The sequence below is a fragment of the Anopheles coustani genome, chromosome X (assembly GCF_943734705.1).
Source record: "Anopheles coustani chromosome X, idAnoCousDA_361_x.2, whole genome shotgun sequence".
NCBI lineage: Eukaryota > Metazoa > Arthropoda > Insecta > Diptera > Culicidae > Anopheles > Anopheles coustani.
In genome coordinates, this window is record NC_071290.1 from 1,753,095 (window position 1) to 1,773,873 (window position 20,779).

At 45.6% G+C, this 20,779-nt stretch overlaps 2 protein-coding genes across 2 annotated transcripts; both read right to left on the minus strand.

The window, feature by feature from the left end:
• Positions 1–674: 674 nt before the first annotated feature.
• LOC131269541 (signal transducer and transcription activator) lies at positions 675–17,829 on the minus strand. The gene is made up of 15 exons (XM_058271957.1): positions 17,718–17,829; positions 16,633–17,116; positions 16,463–16,528; positions 14,604–14,837; positions 13,144–13,381; positions 12,622–12,856; positions 12,102–12,335; positions 6,553–6,639; positions 6,317–6,476; positions 5,256–6,229; positions 5,037–5,160; positions 4,835–4,958; positions 4,276–4,765; positions 3,849–4,188; positions 675–1,705 (listed from the first exon to the last, which is right to left on the minus strand). The coding sequence occupies exons 9-15, from the start codon at positions 6,442–6,444 to the stop codon at positions 916–918; spliced, it is 2,970 nt and encodes a 989-aa protein (XP_058127940.1). The 5' UTR covers positions 6,445–6,476; positions 6,553–6,639; positions 12,102–12,335; positions 12,622–12,856; positions 13,144–13,381; positions 14,604–14,837; positions 16,463–16,528; positions 16,633–17,116; positions 17,718–17,829; the 3' UTR covers positions 675–915.
• A 687-nt stretch (positions 17,830–18,516) lies between these two features.
• LOC131269094 (serine/threonine-protein kinase ULK3) lies at positions 18,517–20,502 on the minus strand. Its single transcript, XM_058271413.1, has 2 exons — positions 20,372–20,502; positions 18,517–20,301 (listed from the first exon to the last, which is right to left on the minus strand). Exons 1-2 carry the CDS (start codon positions 20,456–20,458, stop codon positions 18,940–18,942), a joined length of 1,449 nt encoding a protein of 482 aa, XP_058127396.1. The 5' UTR covers positions 20,459–20,502; the 3' UTR covers positions 18,517–18,939.
• Between the last annotated feature and the right edge of the window lie 277 nt (positions 20,503–20,779).

Consider the following 20,779-nt stretch of genomic DNA (forward strand, 5'->3'; position numbering starts at 1 on the left):
CTTGCGGGCAAAGGTACAGCAGCAGATGAATTGGCCCAGCAAACGGTGTATTGCGGTTGCCTTAGTTACTAGGTACACATTTTTCTTTAAGCAATCCATCAAAAAAACAGCTATTTGACACATCGGTCCGTACGATTACTTTTCTCATCTATTGTGATGCTGCTAAGTCTTCTTGGGGTTTGTTCTTTTTGTACTGCCAACCATTGTTAAAGTCGTATGTTCGAAAATCGTAGGATAAGGAACGACCGGGTTTTCTTTTTTTCTTTTCTGCCAAGTGTTTAAAAAAGCAAGGCTGCCGTAGATTTATGTATACCGATGTCAAACGATAAATATATAATATGTATATATGGCGAGGGCTTGCATGTGTCTTTGCGTGCGTGTGTCTTTTGTTCGTGGGATGGCGGTATGTAAGATGAACACTCTACGTGTTTGCCAACCCTCATTTGGGCGATTGAAACGGAACATCGTCACCAATGCAAAAAGAGTAAAAGGAATTTCTTTCGTCACGAAATCGGCCTCCCTGCCCCCAAGTGGATGTGATTCGTAGCGCGTCCAAGCAAACCAGAACCAACGAAAGAGGAGGCGAGGAGAGGGAAGAGAAAGCGAAGAAACCTTTCCAACACCCACAAAACAGTGCGTTCTCAGTCGAGCAAGTTGAAATCTAACAAACGTGGAATTTATTTCAAGGGTGTATAAAATCCGGCAGAGTTTCGGCAGTAGCTAGTTGAAAAGCATAATCACAAGATCCTCCCCCCCGCCATCCAGAAACTCGTTTTTTTTGCTACTTTCTTCCCGTCGTTTCCCGCTGTACAAAGATCATCCAACGAGAGATGTGGAGGAAATAAGGTAAGGGTATGGGAGAGGGCGGGAGGTTCTCTACTGCTAGAAGGCAAAACGGCGGTGGAGACGACGTGCTTAAGGTGTCTGATTGAACCAATTGTTATTGGTATCGGCGCCAGCATTGCTGAGCAAATCCGTCAGCACCTCCAGGTCGTCAGGTGTGGTCGGCGAGACCATTCGTGCTGACGACCTTTCCGGTGGACAGTTGCTGTTGTACTCCACGCTCGAGGCGGATGAGGCCGAACCGTTGCCCTCCTTGCTGTGGGTTGGACTTTCAGCGTGATTAAGTAAATGCTGCTGCTGGTGCTGGTGCTGCTGCTGTCGGAAAGCAGATCGGTTCGCCTCGCCGAAGGGCATGTTGGTGAAGGAAAATGCTGATAGCATGGACGGTAATATATGCTGCTGCTGCTGCTGCTGCTGTTGGAGGTGTTGACTGTGCAGCTGCTGTGAACGATCTCCGCCAGCATCTAGCATGGCAACATCGTCGGCCAAATTGTGCTGATGGAACTGTTGGTTCGACAGCTGCTGATGCCGTTGTTGCTCGACAGGATTATGCGCCGGTGGGTAATGCTGTTGCGCAAGTAATTGAGCACCATGATCGATGGTGGCATGGCCATGAGGAGGGCCGGTCGCAGCGACGACACTACCGCTGCTGTTGCTCACCGTAGAAAGCACACTGGATGCCGGCGGAGGCCGCAGCGGGCTGCCGACCAGCGAGTGAGTGGCGGTAGTGGTGCCCGGGCCGGACGCATGGCTGCTGCCCACGGAGGGTGGCCCAAAGTCGTCCGCCTGCACGTACGTTTCGAAGTTCGGCGCGTAACGATGCTGGGGGTAGCCCACATTTCGACTGCTGCTGCTGCCGAAACTACTCCCCGAATCAAATTCCGAGTGGGTCCAAGGGGGGGGTCCAGAAGTGCGTGGAACACACACCCCACAGCGGAGGGAAGAGAGCGCGGTGGCCATCGGTTCGTTCGTGAGTGCGATTCGTTTTCCGTTTCCGGTGACCGGATACATAAATAAATTGGGGGGGGCGAAACGAAATCAAGACATTAATCGGAAAGGAAACAAACAAAAACTATGCTCAGCGAGGAAGCGGCGGTTGAAGCATTAGGCTGGCGGCTGGTGACAGGCGCGACCCGGAAACGACAACATATCGTCCTCTCCCAACACAGACATCCGGAGAACACGAATGGCTGAACTCGGAGCACTAGGCCGGCCGCATTGATCGTTTTCATGAACGGGATGGATGATACAATTTTGACAAACACATGCGAACCGAATACTCGACATTCCAACCAAACAAACACGCTATGATTGAACAGGTAATGATGATCGTTTTCGTTAGTGCAGCACAGGACTGCAACCAAATAAATGTAAAGGTACGCCTAGAGCTAGGCAACTAAATGAGATGAAGTTACACCGCAGCGAACCACACAAACGGGAAGGGGGGAATTATTTTCAACACACCAGCCACTCCTGGTACACATGTCTTTTCGTGTGGATAGGTAGGTGGAACCGTCCAAGGGGGGAGGGGAACCCAAGAAATATCCCGGCTTAGTAGCCTAGATCTAGGCCATGTTTTTCGTAACGATGTTGACAGATGAGTTTTGTACGGAACAGTCAGAGAATCCTTTTCTAAGCAAGGTGATGAAGATGTACGGGTAGGTAAGTAGGTAACCCCAAAACTGACACTGCAAACCGCAAGACACACTCAGACACACACACGCACTCGCGACGCAGGCAGCATCTCCCCGGGCATGTAAAATGTAAAGGATTGGTCCTCCCGAATCGATCTCTATTCTCACTCGTGGGGGTAACAACATTTTGCACAATTGTTCCCTGTGTATTAATTTGGTTACCATAAGATTGTGCTTGAGACGACAAAATACAACATTCCGTTATCTTATAGAGAATTCGTTGAATGACATAATGTATAAGCTCTCTCTCTCTTTCTCCTCCTTTCTCCCGTGTTTTGACACGTAGTCCATTCTCGTCATATCTTCTTCAGATTAATAACATGCAAATGCTGCTGCGCGCGCGCGCCCAGCTAAGCACAATTTCGATAATTGTACGCACGATGTTCTAACTGACATGCGTAAACATGTCCAGTACATCAACCGGTTAAGGCTTCATGCCCAAACATCATCTGCTCAATCTTAAAATGTCTACATCTATTATAGTAGAAAACCTACAGCGCAGCGCTGTCCTTTCTCTCTATATGAAGCCGATTTTTCTGCTGTTTGACAACAAAATTCTTTTACTACGAACCGAGCGCGATTTTTGGTATCCTCACTCTGTACGCACCCACAACCCCCGACACACCCACACACTCGAGTGGAATGTATCTCTCTCACTGCGGAATATCGTTGGTTATTTTAATTTCGTTATGTTTTTGGTTTGAGTCGTTGTTGCAAGTATGCAAGGGCGATCGAGCGCGTAACCCGTGCGAAATTCAATGCTAACAAGGGAAGAGTGTGCGCACACAAACACAAACCACACCTTAGTACAGATTTAATGACTATAGATGCATTATTGTACTATTCTGATAGCTGGAAATGAATGAACACAAAAAAAATACGTGATTAGCAGCGCCGTGTTTAGCATAAACAGCAACAAAAAAACAAAAACATATGCCCAACGATAACTGAACGTGGGTGTGTATAAAATAAAAGAGTATTAACCGCCAGTGTTTGCGACGGGGGCGGAGGGCAAGAAAAAAACTGAAGCAACCATAAGTGTGAGGAAACGGAAAAAAACAAACCCATTATGGAAACAAACCCGTTGTATGTGGCAGCCAGAGATGACCGAACGAGGATAATATGTGTTATGGTGGGTTAGTACAAACAGAAAATGAAGTAGTGTTGGTGGAGAGAGTAAGTGTTGAGCGAAACACAATGAGGCGTTAGAAGGACTGTGGTGGTTTTGTGAAAGCACAACATAAAAGCACCCGCGGGGGTGGTAAAGATAAATGAAAATAAAAAGGAATCATTCGGCAAGCCTGTACTCACCCAGTAGAAGGTGTGTCCCGGGACGCGTCGGGCGATTGAATGTTGTACGATGGGGTGTTGGGAAAACTGTTCATTTGGTTATTGTTCGGTCCGGGCATCAGGACGGCGCGTACCTCCGACGCGATATAGTTCTTGTTGCGCGGCGGACCGACGGGCGTGGTGTACCGATCGAAGGCCTCCTGCTTCGATTTGTTCGGATAGAGAAAGTAGAGATCATCGAAGTCGCGAATGCGATCGGACAGCGAGCGGGTGGAGAAATCCTTCGCTGTGAAGGGCTGAATGTGCAGTATTTGCGGCTGCCCATCGTTGCCTTCGTTCACCCAGGCGATTGTAATGCCACCTGTGATGGGGGAGGACAAACAAGTTTGTTAAAAACTGGCACTACGTTTTAAATCACTATACACTGCTGACATCACGACCACCTTACCTAGTTCACTGTCGGAAAAGCGCAGCAGAAACGTGCCCCGCGGACACTTGAGTAGATAGTCTTCGGCCTTCGATTTGTGTATGAACCCAATGATGCTGCCGTCCATCCAGGGACCGCGCAGATGCTCGCGTGTCACCTTCATCGCCGCGTAGAACCACTCCCAGAAGGTGAACGAGCGGTCGGGAATGGGCTCCTTGCAGAACTGCGACCACATGATGGTCACATCGTTCTGCACCGGGAACGGCAGCGTCGTTTTGAACGCCTTCTCGCACAGGAAGTGCATGTTCTCCGGGGTGAGCGAGCGTCCCGTCGACGCCCGGAACTTCATATTAAGCGCTTCGGCCAGCTGGTTCCAGCACACCTTGTCCGGCACCTGGAACGGCACACGGTGCATATCGGCGAACGCGTTATCCCAGGTGATGGTGGCCCACGACTGCGGCTCCTGATTGCCGTGTACAATCACAACCACTGGCAGCGAGATGGTCCATACCTGCGGGCAGTAACAATATAAAAATATGTGTAACCCCGAATCGATTTGAGATTACCGCTTGTATCTTACCGAAAACACCAGATCACCGTGTCCGACTGCAAAGCTGGACTGAAACAGCAATGCAAACTTCTCATCCATCACACATTCGGTGCCCTTCTTCTCCGCCCGCTTGATCTTTTTTAGTTGCATATTCCTAAAATACAAAAAAAAAACAGTAATTAATATTCCTGCGTGTTATCATGAAGAGATGCATTGCGCCGGTGTGTCTTACCTAAAACTGACCGACAGTTGTTTGGTGGTCTCGTTATACTCTAGATTGCCAATATTGTTCATGATCTCGCCACAGGACTGCTCGCATGCCTTGTTCGTCTGCTGCGTCTGCTGAGCTTGTGCCTCTGTTGAGGGCAAGGAGGAACCCACCCACCACATGGTTAGCATTGAGCACCGAAACGATAATACCCCCATTTCATGCAAAACGAACTGCACTTACCGGAAATGATGGACACCTTCACCTGGGGGTTGACCATCTTGATGTTGAGCGTGTTGCCGACGAGAAGGCGCACGGTGGCGGCAAAGCGCGTGTTTGTTTTCATCACCTGCGGCGGCTGCTTCTCGATGATGAACGTGTTGGTGATGAGCGTCTTGAGCAGGTTCGTCACGTCGTTCATGGCCTGCGGCAGCAGATCCGGTACCTCCTCCTGCTCGACGTGCAGCTTGGATTTGTTTTTGATGGCGAGCCGGATCTGATCCTTGGTACTCCAGATGATCTCGGCCAGGCTCTCGCACCACGCCTGTATGGTGTCGAGGTTGCTGGCGCTCATCGTGGACGCACCGTTGCCGGCGAAGCCCTGGTTCATCTTCCACTGCGACAGGTACTTCGACAGGACCTTACTCTGCACCTCGCCCGTGATGAGGATCGTCTTGCGGAACCCATCGACCAGCGCCAGCCGCTTGCCGGTGCACAGCTGCAGCCGATCGTTCACCATCTTCTGGTGCTGGGCATGCTGGTTGTGCGCGTGCACCCGCATTTCCGTGTTTTCCATCGCCTCGAGCTGCGCCCGGTTCTTCTGCAGCTCGTGCACCTCCAGCAGCAGGTGCTCGTACTCCTTCATCAGGTTGCGGTTGTCGTTCTCGTTCGTGCGCACCATGATCTGCAGCTGCTGCACCGCGTTGAACACTTCCGTCACCTCCGGGTCTTGCACGTTCACGCACTCCTCCGGGTACGAGACGCACTGGCGCTCCCGGTGCAAGCAGTTCAGCAGGTGCTGGTACAGCTGGGCCGGATTGTGCGAGAACAGCTGGCGGAAGTTACGAGCCGACTCGTTCAGCCGTATCTTAATGGTGAGATTGTTCTCCGGCAGATTGATCGCCGTCCGCTCCAATTCGATAATGAGCTGGTTCAGGAAGTTGGCCGCCTCCTGCTCGTACGCGGTCTCCTGGTCGTTCGTGTACATCGGTGCATTACTGAACGGGAGAGAAAAGAAAAAAAAACAACGTCATGAGGAAGGTGGTTCCGTTAGGATATTACACACTATTGACGCGAATACTTACAGCAGACGATCCTCGATCCAGTCGGCCAGATAGTGTCGTACCTCAATGGGGAAGTTGTTGCCATAGATAAACCGTATCTGGTCCAGGATAGGCTGAGGCAGCTGATTAACGCGCGCCCACAGCGACATCTCGAGGCGGTTTAGAGTAGTTGGGTTTTGCGCTGAAGTGGCGCAGTAGTATTTTAGTATCCACAATATCGGCGCATCACACACTCAGCATGTGTCAGAAATACTCACCTTACTTAATGAAAAGATCTCTCCGTGTACTTCCTACGTCTGTATGGATTATCAGCTCCGAAAATATTGGCCAGCAGCCCCAAAATTCTAAAAATGTTGTAAGATTCTAAAAATGTTGTAACAGGGCTAACGAAGGTCAGGGGGACCCTCGAAGCCCGCTACTGGAATACCTAATAGGAAAGCGAAATATATGGAAGACCGAGCCTCAACCCCCACACAAGAGGGGCGTGCGTTAGATGGCGAAGCGCACGGTCTAGACTCAGAGATTATAATTCTGCTGAAATAATAATAAAAAAAAGGAAGTAATCACGCCAGTCGAGCGTCATTGCAGCGAGACGTCGAATCTCAGGCCAGTTTCTATTTATTTCGGCCTTCCAGCTACTCGGTGGGTGGCTACATCGGCTGCACCATTCATTTGACCAGCGTGTTTTTGCTCTCTCAGCCTTCTTTTTTCTTAGCTTGTTGCACTCGTGCTACTTCTGCCGCTCTTTTTAGCGTGGCCTAAAGATTGGATAGACTTGCATAGCCACACACACACACACCATTTGTTTTCATCGCGCCCAAGGCAACTAAACACCGCTCCCCATTTCCTTGCCATGCGTGTGTGCTTGTGGCCGCTGCCCTTGGTGAGCTTTGCTGCAGTAGCATTTCCCGTACATCCCACTCATCTTCCCCTCCCTCTCTCCCTCTCTCTCTCTTGCTAGCTCTATCGTTCCTCATCATCAGCATATATAAGCCCGACCTTTCGCGCACCAGATTGATCTTGACCGGCCCGTACGTCGCGTATGTTTGTTATTGATCGCTGGCTGCTCTTTCCAGTGAATTTTGCTGCAAATGTTTTAAAACTCCACTCCCCCATCCTCCTCACCCCATAAGGTTCCTCTTTTCAGAACCCGTTATACAGCCACAGCAAGACCGAATACCGTGCGTTTGTCATACAGCCCCCGTGTTACCGGTCAGCTTTTGCTTGGAAGAACTCATATACGGCTTAGTGGCCAAGCATACAGGGTTTGCCTCGTATGTTGTCTAACCGCCTCTAACTCATCTAACTTTGTCTCTTACTCATCTGACTTTGTCTCTAACGCATCTGGGTTTGTCTCAAGCCGAAAAGTAGGGAATAAACAAAGTAATTGTGGTTATGATACATTATGAAACTCCAAGAACAACGAGTGAAAAGCACCTTGCAGTTCTACAAACGTATCATAAGCACAATTACTTTGTTTATTCCCTGTTTTCCGAGACATCCCAGATGCGTTACACGCTTTCCAGACTGCACCGTCGCGTAACGGCGACGTCGCCTGACAGGCGCTGAACTCCATGCAAAAAAAACCTAGCGCGATTCGCGCGACATCGCGCAAGGTTTTTTTAGTATGGAGTTCAGCCCCTGTCAGGCGACGTCGCGCCGTAGTGTGGACCCCGGGTTAGAGACAAAGCCAGATGAGTTAGAGACAAAATGAGATGGGTTAGAGGCAACAGTCGATGAGCTATTTCAAAATACAGTGCGTTAGAGCCTGTAACCAAGCCTCGCGCAAATGATCGAGGTTCCTATGCTGTCAAAATATGGGGCTTATAAGTTTCTTGTAGCCATCAGGTAATTGGACCGTGGGAAAATGCTGTAATATTAAGACAAAAATACAAGTAGGTCAACTGCGATAATCATGCAGCCGTCTATCTGTATTTATCAGAATAAAATCGATGCTGCTTGACAGTATTACCATCAATCGGGCTGACCGCGCTTCCGTCCACCATCAGATTGAATACATCATTTACCGACGATGCTGACCGGTAAAGGTAACGGGCTGGACAAACGGGTTGCGCTTCGGAACACCATGGACATAAACATTCAACAAGTGTACACACGCCGTGAAGCAGGCGTAAACCAACGCCCAACGGGCTCGAGGTAGGGCACATTTTTCCGAAAAGCTTCTGAAATGATGTGGTGTGTGTGTGTGTGTGAGTGTTTGTCGAGGCCTCCAAGGAGGCTTATTTTTAGCATCCCAGGTGCTGCTGCTGCCCTTTTTGCTACATCGCGCGCACGTACGCGCATTCACGACCACCTTTGACCGACCATCGGAAAACAAGCCCACATATAGCAAAAAGCACCATTTCCCGGGTTTTTCCTCCCACCCACACACACGCACAAATATCCTGTTGCGTCGTTTCAATGGGAATAAAACACTGAATCTCACTGGAGGTAAAATAAAACCGACCAAAAAACGAAGATACAAGGGAAATCATCCCTCACTGTGAGTATTTTATGGAGAGGAAAAGTCCTGTTCCACAACCTGTTGCTTAACCGAAAGGTAGGATGGATGTTTTTGTATAAACCAGATGAAAACGCATGAAAAAATGATACAAAAGAGAATATCCATCCAAAACTGGCACCCTGTGTCTGTGTTGAGAGTGATCGAAGGACATTAGGAGAGAAAGAGGAAGAACTAAAAAGGGGAGAGTCCCCGGGCCCTTCCGCGACAGGACGAGTTAAATCTCAGGGAAAAAACGAAAGCCCACTACAAAGGACGAAATAAACAATCCCTCGTGGTGTGGAAATGGAAAACCCATACACACACGCACGTGCCGCAGCCCGTTAGAGGACGGTACGGCAAAGGCGCGCATGCCAGTAACCGGGGCCCATGACACAATGTGCCCTTCCTTTGCCCCCTTCCCCCCGCACACGCTCCACCGCTGCCCTTGGTGAGAGAGAGAGTAAAACTGGGAAGGGAAAAACAAACCCACGCAATAAAGGGCGTATTTTTCCAAGGCCTACACACAGCGCAGAAAAAAAAACATACAATATGAGAATAGAATCCCGTGGCTGCCCACGAGAGAATAGTCACGCACAGGATCTCGATTCCCTCCTTTGGCCCGGGGATACCGGGAACCGATTTACGGAACTGGCTGCGGAACTAGTTGGAACGTCCCAACTAGACCCCCTGGATACGGCTTCGAAAGTAATTAGAATTGTACTCGGAATAGCTCAATCATAATCCTCGTAGAGCGTAGAGTGGAACTTTGTCCTCACTTCAGATCCATCTGAATCTGAATCCATAGAGCTGTTAGCCGAGCGGTGCGCTTTTAATAAGCGCGACACATAAATTGATTGCGAATGAAAAGAAGTTTTTCTTGAACATTTTCCAACACACCCCTCCTCCTCCTCCCCTCAATAAACGACAACAACCAAGCGCACACACGAAAGTCTTGTCCTGCCAATAAGTTATGTGTCCCTGGATTCAAGATTTGCAACCATACGATTGCTGTGGACGATGCGTTTCTACCTCAACACATGCGAGAAAAAGTAGAACTTTGAACCGTTATTGAACCGATAGTAGGGAGATGTACTTTGCCTACCAGTCGTCACATCAAGTCGCAGTAAAGCTTTAGTAATACAGCTGCCATTCAAGTGGCGTCGGAAAGACGACACAACAACACAGGCCGAAAACGAAGAGAGGCAAAGACATAGCTTGCCTGCTTGGAGGGATGACTTCTCCACAGCAATCGAAAGGCGCACTAATTGGCAAAATCATACCAGAGGCAGCAACACTCGTTAAAATGGCGTTCGGTATTCATTAAGGTTCCTTCTCCACTCGTCTAGCTGACCGCGATTTTCTGTGCTTTATTGCTTTCCCGGTTATTGGTTGTTGGATGGTTGATTGAGTTTGAAACTAGAGCCCCCGTTTTCCTAGCCGGGTGTGTTCAGTTCAGGCTCCGTTGGTCGTTCCTTGATTAGGAGGGAGGGGGATGGGCGAAAGGGAGATATTAGGTAGGGCTGAGTGTGTGTTACCTGCTAGTAAAAGTCGGCACGCACTGCGTGGAAGCCAATGTAAGAATGCAACACGACACACTTCTTAACACTTATCGTTGCAATTTGCTCTAGCAAGCAGCACTCCACATTGTTATTGGTACCAGTGCGCTAGGGAGGACCGAAAGCACGCAAGCACGGGGTGGGCTTTGCCAACTACAACGATTGAAGGTTCCAGGCTGACTGACGGACCGAGCCTAGGCCTCGGTTGAAAAAGCCTAAGAACCGGCGAGAGCATAATAGCCGCGGTATGTATATGGTAAATAAACCTACTAGCGCCGCTGTATGGAGTAGCATCGTCGCCAAGAGATTGCTCTACTTCGCTCTTCGGCCGAGCAGCAGCTCTCTCTCCCTTTTAGCGCCCTTCGGAATTCACTCCCGAGCCGTTGCAGGGGTCGGCAAACCGTTTCATGGAAAGGTCCTGGCGATTGTGCCACCGGGTAAAATAATATCAAATATACCCAGAATACAGAAGTAGCGAGGTGCAAATAACTGATTAAAACATAATGCTAAGATGAAGTCGCAACCACTGCAACGTTCAATTGAAAAGCTCAAGCTGTCGTAAAGCGCTGTAAGACCGTGAATCGTGTTGGCGCCAAAGTGGTAACAACCCCGATTACTAGCTGGTGTCGCAAATTGTTAAAAAAAAAAAACAATCTAAAAGTGGAGCACAATATTCACGATAACAACAAAAATTGAACGAACTGAATTTTCATCGAGCAAAGAGTTCTTGCTGTTAAGAGGAAGAAGTTTAAATGGTAGGCTCGCTTCCACCGACCTCCCAAAGGCTTCCGATTAGGTCGACAGAGGTTATCTCAGAATTAGCATGGAATCGGTGGATTACTTTCCACAACAACGCAGCCGATGCATCAGTGCCGTTGCACTCATAGTAGTTAACCATTGCCGTGAATTCTTTTACAATTGTGAATTGCAAAATTTTTTTTTAGCTGTCGAATCTCAAATTCATTTTATAAATTCAAATTCATCGAATCTCAAATTCAAGGCGGGAGATGGGATGCACCAAAACCAGCAAGAACGAACTATGCCAAAAACGTACGCCAAAAGCCGTTCAAGTTCAAGACCGCTTCGCATTCTCATCGTAAAGTTACTTCTTTCCCCTCGGTTCAGCGTTTCAAGATGCAAAAAATCGTTTGCTTCGGTGGAATTGTTATTCATTTAAAAAATCAAACGATTTATTGATTCAACGCAAGCTTCAACCTCCTTATTACTACCCCATGGCTTTATTCCATCATGTCTAGCTGACCAACAATAATTGCACTAAAAACAGCTTGCCAGCCAACGTGTTCAAAACTGTCCGTTCGGCGCCAAAAATGACCGCCATTTTATGTTCAGCATACTGCTGTACCAATCGGCGGCAACGTTGTAGTAGGCTGAGAACAAAATCACCGTATAACCACCGCAAAAACCCACCGTATGGAATACAATACTCCTCTACGGAGACTTCAACAGATATATAAACACAATGATACATTTCGAAGCAAAATATTTTTCATTCATTTCACAATTGTTTCAAAATGATTCACAACTTTAACTTGAAGTCTGATCTCGTGAACGGTTAACACATAATACTTAAGGTTCAGTAGGTTGAAAACAAAATGGCCGTATGTACTCCGCATAGCCGGCACTTGGAAAACAGTACACTAGGCACAGCCTCTTCCACAAAAATATATATATATAATATAGCATACATATTTCATAGTAAAACAAGTATATGTAACGTAGTGCTTACCTTCAAATTGTAGTGCTAACTCGTAGTCGGGAACTCGTGATCTATTAAAACATTTCAGAATATTCACTTCACACACTGTTCCCTATATCGTAACACTTCAAAGTTCGACAAAGTTTATCAAAGTTCCGAATTTTTTTATCATCAACATCGATATCGCTATCGACTATAAAACATTTTTTTTTATCACACCACTTCGAACACCAGAGTCTTCCTGGTTTGATACAAGATGGAAATCTGAAAATACGAGAGAATATTATTTGAAACGTTTTGAAAGAAAAAGCAGCAGTTACAGTTGTAAAAATTTTCATTCGGCTCAAAAAACCACGACCATTTCCAGCCTACCAACCAACTACACGGCACGTTGTAGTAGGCTGGCAACAAAATGGCCGTTATACACCGCATAGCCGGCATTTGGAAAACAGTACATGAGCCACAGCCTCTTCCACAAAAATTTTAAAATTATAATAAATCTAGCATATTTATTTCAAAGTAAAACCAGTATACGTAACATAGTGCTTACCTTCAATTTGAAGTGCTAACTCGTAGTCGGGAACTCGTAATATATTAAAACATTTCAGAATATTCACTTCACACACTGTTCCCTATATCGTAACACCTCAAAGTTCGACAAAGTTTATCAAAGTTCCGAAAATTTTTATCATCAACATCGATATCGCTATCGACTATAAAACATTTTTTTTTTATTACACCACTTCGAACACCAGAGTCTTCCTGGTTTGATACAAGATGGAAATCTGAAAATACGAGAGAATATTATTTGAAACGTTTTGAAAGAAAAAGCAGCAGTTACAGTTGTAAAAATTTTCATTGGGCGCCAAAAACCACGACCATCTCCACGCCTACCAACCAACGACACGGCACGTTGTAGTAGGCTGGCAACAAAATGGCCGTTATACACCGCATAGCCGGCATTTGGAAAACAGTACATGAGCCACAGCCTCTTCCACAAAAATTTTAAAATTATAATAAATCTAGCATATATATTTCAAAGTAAAACCAGTATACGTAACATAGTTCTTACCTTCAATTTGAAGTGCTAACTCGTAGTCGGGAACTCGTAATATATTAAAACATTTCAGAATATTCACTTCACACACTGTTCCCTATGTCGTAACACTTCAAAGTTCGACAAAGTTTATCAAAGTACCGAAATTTTTTATCATCAACATCGATGATATCATTATCGACTATAAAACATTTTTTTTTTATCACACCACTTCGAACACCAGAGTCTTCCTGGTTTGATACAAGATGGAAATCTGAAAATACAAGAGAATATTATTTGAAACGTTTTGAAAGAAAAAGCAGCAGTTACAGTTGTAAAAATTTTCATTCGGCGCCAAAAACCACGACCATTTCCAGCCTACCAACCAACGACACGGCACGTTGTAGTAGGCTGGCAACAAAATGGCCGTTATACACCGCATAGCCGGCATTTGGAAAACAGTACATGAGCCACAGCCTCTTCCACAAATATATATATATATATAATATAGCATATATATTTCATAGTAAAACAAGTATATGAAAAGTGGTGCTCACCTTCAATTTTTAGTCCAAAAAAAATATGCACTCCATATATTGTACCCTACATCGTAACACTTAACACATTGAAGCTAGAACAAAAATCTCTGCTAGTGCCTTGATGAAAGTTCCGAAAGTTTTATCATCAACGTCGATGATATATCGCTATCGACTATAACACTGTTTTTATCACATCACTTCGCACACCAGAGTTTTGCTTGTTTGATACAAGATGGAAATCTGCGGATACGAGAGAATATTACTTGAAACTTATTGAAAGTAGAAGTAGCTTGGCAGTGAACAACAAGTCTGCACAAGTCTGCAAAAGTCTGCACAAGTCTGCAAAAGTCTGCACAAATTTGTCGTCTACCGAAAAGACCAACCGGCACGTCCAAGGGCTGCTAGAATTCTAAGCAACTCGATCTGATGTTCGCGGCCCTTAAGCCCTACGCATGTGAAGGAATACCTGTGGTCTCGCTCGCACCACTGGCGCACGTCAACTGCGCTGTAGGGCGACTGGCGGCTATCTCGCGCTCGCTCGTTGGCGCTACGGATAAACAAAATTGCGGTGGCGGTTTAGCTTGGCGGTTGCATGAGAAGAACAATAAATTTAGTAAATTCTATTGCTTTAAAGATTCGTTTTTAACTTATTCATGGTGCAACATCATTTTACAACTCATGACAGCTCGTTACCAAAAACGACAGCCATGACAGTCAACGTGTTAAAACATTTTCGTTCGGCGCCAAAAACCATAACTGTTTCCAGCCTACCAACCAACGGCACGTTGTAGTAGGCTGGCAACAAAATGGCCGTTGCACTTCGCATAACCGGCATTTGGAAAACAGTACACTAGGCACAGCCTCTTCCACAAAATCTAAGAATTATAATAAAAATAATCTATATATATATATATATATATATCATAGTAAAACAAGTATAGGAAAAAGGGTGCTCACCTTCAAATTGTAGTGCTAACTCGTAGTCGGGAACTCGTGATCTATTAAAACATTTCAGAATATTCACTTCACACACTGTTCCCTATATCGTAACACTTCAAAGTTCGACAAAGTTTATCAAAGTTCCGAATTTTTTTATCATCAACATCGATATCGCTATCGACTATAAAACATTTTTTTTTATCACACCACTTCGAACACCAGAGTCTTCCTGGTTTGATACAAGATGGAAATCTGAAAATACGAGAGAATATTATTTGAAACATTTTGAAAGAAAAAGCAGCAGTTACAGTTGTAAAAATTTTCATTCGGCGCCAAAAACCACGACCATTTCCAGCCTACCAACCAACGACACGGCACGTTGTAGTAGGCTGGCAACAAAATGGCCGTTATACACCGCATAGCCGGCATTTGGAAAACAGTACATGAGCCACAGCCTCTTCCATAAATATATGTATATATAATATAGCATATATATTTCATAGTAAAACAAGTATATGAAAAGTGGTGCTCCCCTTCAATTTCTAGTCCTATCTCATTTCAAAATATGCACTCCATATACTGTTCCCTACATCGTAACACTTAACACATTGAAACTAGAACAAAAATCTCTGCTAGTGCCTTGATAAAAGTTCAGAAAGTTTTATCATCAACGTCAATGATGATATCGCTATCGACTATAACACTGTTTTTATCACATCACTTCGCACACCAGAGTTTTGCTTGTTTGATACAAGATGGAAATCTGCGGATACGAGAGAATATTACTTGAAACTTATTGAAAGTAGAAGTAGCTTGGCAGTGAACAACAAGTCTGCACAAGTCTGCACAAGTTTGCACAAGTTTGCACAAGTCTGCACAAGTCTGCACAAATTTGTCGTCTACCGAAAAGACCAACCGGCACGTCCAAGGGCTGCTAGAATACTGAGCAACTCGATCCGACGTTCGCGGCCCTTAAGCCCTACGCATGTGAAGGAATGTCTGTGGTCTCGCTCGCACCACAGGCGCACGTCAACTGCGCTGTAGGGCGACTGGCGGCTATCTCGCGCTCGCTCGTTGGCGCTACGGATAAACAAAATTGCGGTGGCGGTTTAGCTTGGCGGTTGCATGAGAAGAACAATAAGTTTAGTAAATTCTATTGCTTTAAAGATTCATTTTTAACTTATTCATGGTGCAACATCATTTTACAACTCATGACAGCTCGTTACCAAAAACGATAGCCATGACAGTCAACGTGTTAAAACATTTTCGTTCGGCGCCAAAAACCATAACTATTTCCAGCCTACCAACCAACGGCACGTTGTAGTAGGCTGGCAACAAAATGGCCACTCCGCATAACCGGCATTTGGAAAACAGTACACTAGGCACAGCCTCTTCTACGAAAATATAAAATTTATAATAAATCTAGCATATATATTTCAAAGTAAAACAAGTATACGTAACGTAGTGTAACGTAACACTTCAAAGTTCGACAAAGTTTATCATAGTTCCGATTTTTTTATCATCAACATCGATGATATCGCTATCGACTATAAAACATTTTTTTTTTTTATCACGCCACTTCGAACACCAGAGTCTCGCTGGTGGATGGAAATCTGCGGATACGAGAGAATATTATTTCAAACGTATTGAAAGAAAAAGCAGCAGCAGTTGTAAAAATTTTCGTTCGGCGCCGGACGCCTTGATTAAACTTCCTAAAACTGTATCATCAACGTCACTGATAACGCTACCGATTGTAATACTTGCACCAGTCTTACTAGTTTGACACAAGGTGAAAATTTACTGGCACGAACCAAAATTAAAAATGATTCTAGCTTTCAATTTGTAACATGCATTTGTAATCGATTTAAAAAACTCACTTGACAAGGTTCACTTTCTTTTGGTCACAATCTTAGAGCCTTTTAAAACATGTCTGCACAAGTTTACTGAAAAGAGAAGCATTTGGATACGTAAATCGTCAGATTCGGTCTTCTTAAGCAATTAGGTTTTGTAAAACAAAAAAACAGAATAAAGTAATAATTCTTCTTACCTTTAGTTTATGGTCCAATCGCGCACTTAGATTTGGTATTAAATGCACACGATAGTAAGTGCGATTTTAACCGTTCTCAATCATTTTTTTCCTGAACTTTGTATTCCTTCCAGCAGCGGAGCCGGCAAACGACAAACCGGCAAGTCCAAGGGCTGCTAGAATTCTAAGCAACTCGATGTGACGTTCGCGGCCCTTAAGCCCTACGCATGTGAAGGAATCCCTGTGGTCTCGCTCGCACCACTGGCGCACGTTAACTGCGCTGTAGGGCGACTGGCGACTATCTCGTGCTAGCTTGTTGCCGCTACGGATAAACAAAAGTGCGGCGGCGGCCACATCCACGCGTGTGGGTTGAGTGTAGAAAAATTGATCGTTGCGAGTGTGGTGGTGCTGCCTATTGCTTGACGTAATATTTTTCTTTCCTTTTATAATCCCTTCCTAACCGAGACGATGACCAACACCGCACACGCCTCACCGGATGTGCAGACTATGGAGCAAAAAAAAAGTAGCTTAATATGAAACAATAACATGCTCAAAACAACACGCAGCAATTAGCTTATCCTACAATAAAACATTATAAAAATTTAATATAAAACAATCGTATTATTGTATACAGTGCTGTATACATCTGGTTACTGTTTAAAAGCAAAGAATCGCTAAGGGTCGCACAGGCGGAAACACAACTCCCTTTGAGGAGTACCAATACGTCACACACACGCACACCCGCACAAAACGATCGAAGATTATGACCACTGTTTTTTCAAGCCAGAAAAACCCAGCGCAGTTGGCAGCGCGCTGGCGCAGTTTTCTTAGAAAAGTTTAGGAGTTTGCCTATTCCGATGACGGCAGCTTGTTTCACGAATCTGACTCTCAACAAACGAACGGATCGTACGAAAATCGAGATCAGGTTGATACCGACATTAAGTTTGCCAAAGGCAACTGCGCCAGCGCGCTGCCATCTGCACCACACACCAAGTTGCTCACTTCGAATTGCACGCCGAAGTGCTTCGCGGCGATCGATTAGCAATTCGTACATTTGTTTCACGTTGAAATGGGGTTTAGCATTGGCGCACGTTCGTCGATCGTACTTACCGGCTCTCGATGGTTAATCACAATTACAACACCGCCCGGAAAAACGGAAGCAAATTTCGAACTTTGCACAGAAGGTTCGGGATATAATTCACTGCGTACCACCGCCTGTGGAATCGATATGACGGTATGTCGTTGTTTTTTCCCATATACCTCTGCTTGGCAGGGCGCTTTTCGCTTGTTCTTGGAATTTTACTTCTACTCGTTCTGGTAAGCGCGACCACCAAGCCAATCGCCCTTGGTGCGAGCAGCACGACCAGCTGGTGTCTGTTCTGTTTCCGAGCAACACCCGAACGCGTTTCGTTTATCTTTAGCAAGCGTCCATTTCCGAAGGGGTGCTCATCGTTCAAAATGCCTGTTGGAAACGATCGTAGGCCGTTTTTTCTTACTTCTATCATTCGCAATTATGCAAAATCCAGAATAAAAAAGGGCTTTCAGTTTGTTCAGCTGGTAGGTGTGTAACACGTAACAGCAGCTTCGAACAGCATCGAGGACGAAAACGAATGCGTGTACAAGATACCCGAAAACAATGCCTGTCATTGATTTCCGATGTAAAATGTTTCTAGGCTCAACGCGTCTGGTTTGCAGTCGGCGCATGTAACGCACAACTCCAGCTGCCGCTGGCAATTGTTGTTACTCATTATTTTGGTAACAACATTCATTTAAATTATCCTCAATCGAGCTTTTCGTTGTACTTGAACCGTTGTTGCTCTTTTTCCCTTTTTACTATGGTTTAATATTATTAAAAATCGCACTTATTTTGGTATATTAACTGTTATTAAATAAAGAAAAAAAGCGCATGGATTTATTGTAACGCTGTTACGTTTTATTAATTCACATAGTGGAAAATAACAATTAGTTCATAAATCACACGTTTCAATAATAGGAAAATGTTGTGTAATACAAATCACGCCAAGCCAGCAAAAATGTGAATTACACCATGAAAACGTAAGCGTCAGCATGTTTTATCAGTTCACAAACCAGCATATATCAATTAATTCATAGATCACACGTTTTAATAATAAGAAAATCTTGTCACAGTGTGCAATTCAAATGACGCCAAACGCTAGCGAAAAAGTATGTTGCATCACATATGGTAAGGCTTGCAATCCCACTTCTGATTGCCGATGAATACTCATTGGGTGTCCACATAGAGAGCCGTACCCGTCTTCCTTCCTGGTATGCTATGAAATACAAAAACCGTCACGAACCCTCCACCATCTATTGTAAAATGCAACCATAGCTTCCACTGCTTTCCACCTCCTCCATGATCTGTGCCGAGCGGATCGATTTGATATACTCAGCTTCCTCCATCCAGTGAACTATACGCTGATGTAGATTTTTCTTCTGCGCCGGCGGAATCTCTTTGTGAAGCATTGGTATGAGCATTCCCAACGCCGTCGTGTAGCCACTGAGCGCATCGTCTAGCTTGTTTTGCTGAGCGTCGGTATCGGCTTGGCGTGCAATTTTCATACCTTGCGCGATTTTCTCGAGGTCTTTGGTTAGCGCGGAGGTTGTTGTGGTGGGTTTATTTAGTGCAGCCGTGGATGCACTTGCAGCTTCTTCGTTCGGACCCGGCAGTTGTGCTGCGGAGGGTGGCGGATTACCACCCGAGTTACAGCCGCCCTCGCTTGTTGCATAGATGCGTTGTTTGAGCGCTTCGGCCCGGTTCAGGTACGTCTGTACGCGTTGCCGGAGGATGAGTTTCTTGGCCGCATCTGCTTCGGCCCGGGTAATCGGTACAAAGTACTGCAGCCCCTGGCAATAGGCGCGATACGCCGCCGGCAGATCCTGCTCCTGTTCCAGTCGTATCGCGTCGTTGATCAGTTTGATCGCTTTTTCCATGTTTTCCTTAGACGGCACGTGGCGGAGATCGAGGAATGGATGTTCGAAAAACTGTTCGAACGTAATGCGCTCGGCTGGATTGCGCTGGAGCAGGTTTTTGAGCAAGGTTTTGCAATCGCCCGAAATAATCGGCTGTGCTGGAATGACGATTGGATCGTTCCGGCGGATGCGATCCGCAAACTCGGGAACGCTGGCCGAGCTGTACGGTGCCCTGCCAAACAGACACTCGTATAAAATGACGCCTACGCTCCACAGATCGGCGGACGGGCCATACGATTTGGTAAGCAGTATTTCCGGCGCCATGTAGAGCAGCGTGCCCTTGATGGTAGTGTTTTCTTGGTTCAGTTTCAACCGCTGAGCGAAACCGAAATCGCCCACCTTCAGCGTGAAGGTGCCGGCCGTTTTGTTCAACAGTAAGTTGGCTGGCTTCAGGTCCAGATGGCTTACGTCGTTGGCGCGCATGTAACGTAAAGCAAGCGCCAGTTGCTGCAAGAACATCCGACATGTCCCCTCGTTGAGGGTTTTGTGCTGCTTAATGTAGGTCGATAGGTTGCCGGCGTTGCAGTATTCCATCACGATGTAAATATTCTTCTCATCCCATAGAAAGTCTCGCATTTCGACGATGTGTTGGTGTTTTAGCTTCTTCAGGAGGCTGATTTCGCTGACAATATTATCCGATGCAGAGTGCGATAGGGTACCATTCGTTATCAACTTTACGGCACATATCTCTTGCGTGTCCTGTATGTATGAAAAAGAAATATTTCTTCGTGAAATGAACAAACAAGAAGGGTCACAAAACTTGCGTTACTTTTTTCATCGCTCGGTGCACAACAGCATAGGACCCTTTGCCGAGTCGTTCGAGTAGCATGTAGTCAGTTATTTTGGATTCACACATTATGCGGCAAAACACGTAAACTCAGTTCGAAATCGACATTACAGTTGCACTCAGAGTGCAATGCAAATGCAAATTCTATGCTCCACAACAAATAACTGCAACTGACAGTTGCTTTGACATTTTGAACGTCAATGCTTTTAGTTCAAAAGGGTGCTATGTTCGTGTCGAGAATTTTATTGCTTTACACTTTTCACACAAACGAATGTTTTCGTTTACGTTCAAAAAAATTACAAAAACCATCCGTTTAAACAGAATTTTATTTAGTTTTTTTTAAAGAGGCAACACTCTCATAAAGCTTGCAAGATAATTTCGACGCTACTG

Bases quoted from the DNA above. Each gene is read 5' to 3' on its own strand.
- LOC131269541 (XM_058271957.1), bottom strand. From the start codon at position 6,444: ATGTCGCTGTGGGCGCGCGTTAATCAGCTGCCTCAGCCTATCCTGGAC. The intron at 4,189-4,275 runs GTAAGGTGGTCG...CCCCCATCACAG, and splicing joins CTTTTCCGACAGTGAACTAG to GTGGCATTACAATCGCCTGG. The intron at 1,706-3,848 runs GTGAGTACAGGC...TTCGGGGAGTAG, and splicing joins CGGGACACACCTTCTACTGG to TTTCGGCAGCAGCAGCAGTC.
- LOC131269094 (XM_058271413.1), bottom strand. From the start codon at position 20,458: ATGTGTGAATCCAAAATAACTGACTACATGCTACTCGAACGACTCGGC. The intron at 20,302-20,371 runs GTAACGCAAGTT...TCATACATACAG, and splicing joins TGCACCGAGCGATGAAAAAA to GACACGCAAGAGATATGTGC.